We start from the raw sequence: 6000 nt of genomic DNA, 5'->3' as shown, positions 1-6000 counted from the left end.
TGTTCCGTGGGAGAAAGATGAGGCTTTCTGCTCCCGTAAAGATTTACAGCCTCGGAAACCCTGTACAGGGTTGCTATGAGTCAGAACTGACTCCACGGCATATAACAACAACCACCACCTCTGTAGCCTTTAACATTTGCGCTCCTTCCTGTGTCTTCCCCTGCCTCCATTAGTTTTTACTGATTTCCCTCTTATTTTTTATCGTCTTCCCCTTCACCCAAGTTAACATGTATGTAGCACTGTGAGTTAATGTGCTGGACTGCAAAGTCGTTTGAACTGCAAGGTTGGTGGTTCAGACTCACCAGTCGCTCATCAGAAATCCTATACAGGGTCACTAAGGGTCGGAACTGACTAGACGACACATAAGAACAACAACAACCCTCTAGCCAATAATTTACCCTCGCCTCCCAATCCTTGTAACCACTAAAGAATGTTATTTCTGTGCATACATGTATTCTTAATATTTTACAACATTAATCTCATACAATATTTATCCTTTTGTGATTGAGTAATTTCACTGAGTTTAATGCCTTTTAGGTACTTCCATTTTATGAAATGCTTTACAAATTCACGGTTATTTTTTAATGGTGTATAATATTCCACTGTGTGCATTCACCATAGTTTGTTTATCCATTCTTCCATTGGTGGACATTTAGGTCTTGTCAATCTTTTTGTTACTACTGATAGTGTCATGATGAACACTGGTTTGCGGATATCTATTTGTGTAGAAGCTCTTCTTTTTCTAGGATATCTACTAAGTAGAGGGATTGTGGATTCATAGAGCATTTCTATTTCCAACCTTTTAAGGAACTGTCATATTGTTTTCCACAGCGGTTGAATCATTGAACAATCACATCAGTAGGGTTCCAGTCTCTCCACACTCTCACCAGCACTTGGTTATATTTTAACATTGCTATTAATGCTGGTGGTGCTGAGAGTCAGGCTGCTAGCTGCAAGGACAGTGGTTCAACCCCATCAACCACTCTGAGGGAGAAAGATGCGGCTGCCTGCTCCTGTAAAGATCTGCAGTCTCAGAAACCCTATACAGGGTCATGATGAGCTGGAACCCACTCAGTGTCAGTAGGTTTGATTTGTTTTGTTTTGTTTTTTAAAATTAATGCTCTGGTGAGATGATATGACATTGTTTTGATTTGCATCTCTCAGTTTTGAACTGAAAGGCTGATGGTTCAAGCTCACCAGCCACTCCTTGGGAACCCTATACAAGGGTCGCTTTGAGTCAGAACCAACTCTACGGCACTTAACAACAACAACAGTAGAGTCCTGGTGTGACAATGTAGGATACGCACTGGACTGCTAACCACAGGTCAGTGGTTCAAACCCAGATACCCTATATAGAGTCACTATTAAGTCAAAACTGACTTGATAACATTTAACAACAACAACAATGGCTCACGATAGTGAGTATTTCTTCTTCATATGTTTGTTGGCCATCTGAGTATCTTCTTTTGTGAAGTGTCTGTTTATGTCCTTTGCCCATTTTAAAATTAGATTTTTTGTTTTTTTCTTGTTGAGGTGTTGAAGTTTTCTATAAATTTTAGAGGCTAGTCCGTTGTCTGATATGTCATTGCCAAATAGTTTTTCCCATTCTGTGGATTCTCTGTTTACTCTTTTGGTGACATATTTTGATGTACATAGAATCTAATTTCTAGGAGATTCCAATCATCTAGTTTGTCTTCTGGTATCTGTGTGTTTCCAGTTATGTTTGATATTTTATATAACTGTAGTACATCGTGGTATTGTTGTCAAGGGCTGTTGAGTCGGTTTCAACTCATAGCGACCCTGTATAGGGTTTCCAAGGAGCGGCTGGTGAGTTTGAACTTCCGCCTTTGCAGTTCAAGCCAACCTTGCAGTCTAGTGCATTGTCCCACAGGTCCAGTGCATGGTGATAGCACAAAGCAAATTGACTTTCAGTTGGTTTTTTCTTTTGTCTCTATTTTCTCTTCTGAAAATGCTTTCTTTTTAGCTCCTTCAAGGGGATCACTTCATTGGCTCCTTCCTCCCCTTGCGTAATCTTACACCCAACTGGAACTAAAGCCGAAAAGACGCCCTTCTAACTATCAAAATGGAATCTAAATGCTTACACTCTAGTGTGGTCCATTCTAAAGCCCAGCCCAAAGTGCTTTTCCCTCTTCTGAGCAACCACAACAAGGCCAGTGTTTCCCACAAGTTTCGGAAGAGGAAGCATTAATATGGTGATGAGAGGTTGAAATGAAGACAAGATTCCCAGAAAAATAATTTCATGAAATATTGGTAAAGACAGAGTTCTCTTTAAAACCTCCAGGTCTCCTTGAGGTCCTAGCCTATTAAAATGTGCTTTACCCTGCTAATATTCTCTGAGTTTCCAAAGTTGTGTTATTTGACCTTGTTGCCAAACTCATTTCCTTTTGAACATCAATCTATGTTCTTTATGAAGCAATGCCCTCTAGTTTTACAATGTTGTTGTTGTTATGTGCTGTGGAATCAGTTCCGACTCATAGCGACCCTGTATGGGGTTTCCGAGGCTGTAAATCTTTATGGGAGTAGAAAGCTTCATCTTTCTCTGGCAGAACAGCTGGTGGTTTCAAACTGCTGACCGTGAGATTTAACAGCCCCATTCTTAACCACTACACTGCCAGAGCTTTACACTAGTATCATCAATTCTAATGTGGAAAGTGGTATTCCTCAGCCAATTCTCCTGTTTACTGTTGGATAAACTGAGCCCCAAAATGAGAGTAAGGGTCAAGGTTTCACAGCTAACTACTGACAAATGTGGCATCGAAACACCAAAGTTGCTGGATACCAAACTTTGTAAATTTTTATATGACAACAAATTGTACTGAATTGAGCTTTCATGTATGAATGTTGTACATAGAATTCCCTTACCCCAAAGTAGTTGGGAAGCTCTTTGAAGTCAGAATCTAGGGTTTTGTTATCCTAGCTTTGTTTCTCTAATAATGTGGCACTTGGCAAATACGCGGTACGTGATGGCAAATGTTTTTTGGCAATGGTTAAGATGTTCACAATCAGTACAGGTCCAAAAGAAGTACAAAATAAATACAAACTTTTTCTGTTCCATTTTTCTTTTTGTTTTTGACCAACTAGGGTCTCCTGGAACCTCAATTGTGAATTTAACTTGTACCACAAACACTGTAATAGATAAGTATACACTCTTAAGACCATACCAAGTTTCTCTTCATTGTACCTGGCTTGTGGGCCAGGAGGCTCCTGAGGACACACAGTATTTCTTCTACTATAGGTTGGTACCTATTTTCACTATTGCAAATGGTTGTGTCATCTAGCCATATAAAACTTATGAGTGCTCCAATTTAGGTATGGCCCTTGGACTGAGGAATGCCAAGAATACAGCAAAGACACACTGAAGAGGAATATTGCATGCTGGTTTCCAAGGACTGTTATCAACAGCAAAGGGAGAGACAGACTTGCAGTATATATTAATGGCTCAAGCAGGCATGCTATCATCAAGCCATATGATCAATTGTTTGATCTTCATGCCATTGGTAAGATAAATTCATGTTACCAAAAGTTGAAATAACTGACACATAGAATCTCCACATCGGAAGGGGCGATAACAATCACCTAGAGGCCATCTAGCTCAAGATGGTGTCCACTTTCTTAATTTTCACTCAAACAAATCCAAGCCAGTTGCCTTCTTGGTCACCTCCAATTCTAGCGACCTCAAGTGCTGCACAGCAGAAGTGCACTCCCTAGGGTTTTCATTGCTGAACTCTGGTAATGTACTGGTTACGAATCGGACTGCGAACCGCAAGATCAGCAGTTCGAAACTACCAGCTGCTCCACAGGAGAAAGATGAGGCATTCTGCTCCCGTAAAGATTAACAGCCTCAGAAACCCTGTGCAGGGTCGCTAAGAGTCGGAACCGACTCCATGGCACATAACAACAACAACAATCCTTTGGAAGCAGAATGTCAGAATGTCTTCTGAGCTGCCTCTAGTGTGTGTGAACTTCCAGTCTTTTGGTTAGAAGGCATGAACTTATCTGCTTGTGCCAACCAGGGACTCCTTTCTCAGCTGATATTAATATATCAGCTGGACAATTCCGTGTTGTAAGGGAAGGGAGCTTTCCTGTACATTGCTGGATATTTAGCAGATTCCTTGGTCTCTACCCATGAGGTGCCACAACCCCCAGCTGTGACACCCAAAAATGTCTGCAGACATTTCCAAATGTCCCTTCTTGGTTGTCAGTTATGTGCTGTGATTTTGCTTCTGATTTTAGCAAACTTGTATAGGGAGTTCTGGTGTGGTATTGTATAATAAGCACTGGACCACAAGGTTAGTTTGAACCATAAGGTTGACGATTCAAAGTCACCTTGGAAGCAAAGTTGCTATGAGTCAGAAGCAACTTGACAGTACTTTAAAACAACAACATAGGGTTTCTGAGGCTGTATTCTTTACAGGAGCATAAAGCCTCATCTTTCTCCTGCAGAGTGCCTGGTAGATTTGAACTGCTGACCTTGAGGTTATTACCATTCAGACTTCAACAGGGTTGAGGTAGGCAAGGTATGTTAACTAGAGTGGGTTGTGGAGATAGGCTGCCTGGATTTAAACTGAGACTCCTCTACCGACTTCCATGCGACCATGGACAAAATGGTCATCCTACTCTGCCTCAGTCTTCTGGGTGTGCCTGACACAGCCATGGCATTTTAATCACCTCAGATGCATGTAAAAGTTGGACAATTAATCACAGGGATTAACTGGTTTCTGCTTGACTGCTAACCCAATGATTGGTAGTTTGAACCCACCAGGAATACCATGGAAGAAAAGGACCGGAAAGCTGTTTCCACTAAGATTGGCTAGTGGTAGTGGTTATGTACTTTGGAGTTGGTTCCGACTAAAAGTGACCCTGTATAGGGTTTCTGAGGTAGCAAATCTTTATTGGAGCAGAAAGCCTCATCTGTCTCTTGAAGAGTACTTGGTGAACTTGAACTGCTGACCTTGCAGTTAGCAGCCCAATGTGTAACCCACTAAGCCACCAAGGTTCCTCATTAAGACTGTTGTTATTGTTAAGTGTTGTTGAGTCAGTTCCAACTCACAATGACTCTGTATAGGGTTGGTGAAGAGCAGTTGGTGGGTCTGAACTGCTGACTTTGTGATTCGCTGTCCAGTGCTGATCCTACAGCACCATGTCAGGAGTCCATGAAGATTACAGGCAAGTGAAACCTATAAAGAAGCTCTACTCTGTAACTTCTCCAATATGAGAACCCATGAGTCGGAATTGACTTGATGACAACTAACAACAAGATATTTGTGAGAATCAAGGGCACTAATAATTTTATAGCACACAAAACAGTGATGGATACGTTTTCAATGTTGTTGTTGTTGTTAAGTGCAGTAGAGTTGGCTCCGACCCAAGAGCGACCCTGTATAGGGTTTCTGGGGAGCAGCTGGTGAGCTTGAACCACCCACCTTGCCATTCAAACCAACTTTGCAGTCCAGCGCATTAACCCACAGCAACATGCCCCATCAAATCAGTTCTGACTCATGGCGCCCCTAAGTATGATAGAACATAATATTGCCTACACCATCCTCGGAGTCCTGGGATGGTGCTGTGGGTTAATGTGCCAGACTGCAAAGCCGTTTGAACTGCAAGGTCAGCGGTTCAAGCTCACCAGCTGCTCATTGGAAACCCAATACAGGGTCGCTATGGGTCAGAATCGACTCGAAGGCACTTGACAACAACAACAACACCATCCTCACATTCACTGCTGTGTTTGAGTTCACTCTTATAGTCATTGAATCAATATATCTCATTGAGGCTTCTCCTTCTTTCTCTGACCCTCTACTTTTCCAAATATGATGTCCTTCTGCAGGGACTGATCCCTCCTGATAGTACATCCAAAGTAAATGGAACAAACTCCCACCATCCTCATGTGTAAGGAGCATCTAACTGTACTTCTTCCAGGACAGACTTGTTTATTCCTCTGAAGTCCAAGGTATTAATATTCTTTGACAACACCATAAT

The 6000-nt window shown here is 41.8% G+C and overlaps 1 protein-coding gene across 1 annotated transcript in view; it reads left to right on the top strand.

The window, feature by feature from the left end:
- IL5RA (interleukin 5 receptor, alpha) overlaps positions 1-6000 on the top strand; it is a 60891-nt gene that overhangs the window by 24609 nt on the left and 30282 nt on the right. The window contains exons 6-7 of the mRNA XM_006868679.1: positions 3103-3256; positions 3331-3518. Coding sequence (XP_006868741.1) covers positions 3103-3256; positions 3331-3518 — 342 coding nt within the window. The remainder of the gene's footprint in view (positions 1-3102; positions 3257-3330; positions 3519-6000) is intronic.

The sequence above is a fragment of the Chrysochloris asiatica genome, unplaced genomic scaffold, assembly GCF_000296735.1.
Source record: "Chrysochloris asiatica unplaced genomic scaffold, ChrAsi1.0 scaffold00121, whole genome shotgun sequence".
NCBI lineage: Eukaryota > Metazoa > Chordata > Mammalia > Afrosoricida > Chrysochloridae > Chrysochloris > Chrysochloris asiatica.
Note: the sequence above shows the minus strand (reverse complement) of the source record. Positions and strands in the feature narration are given on the sequence as shown.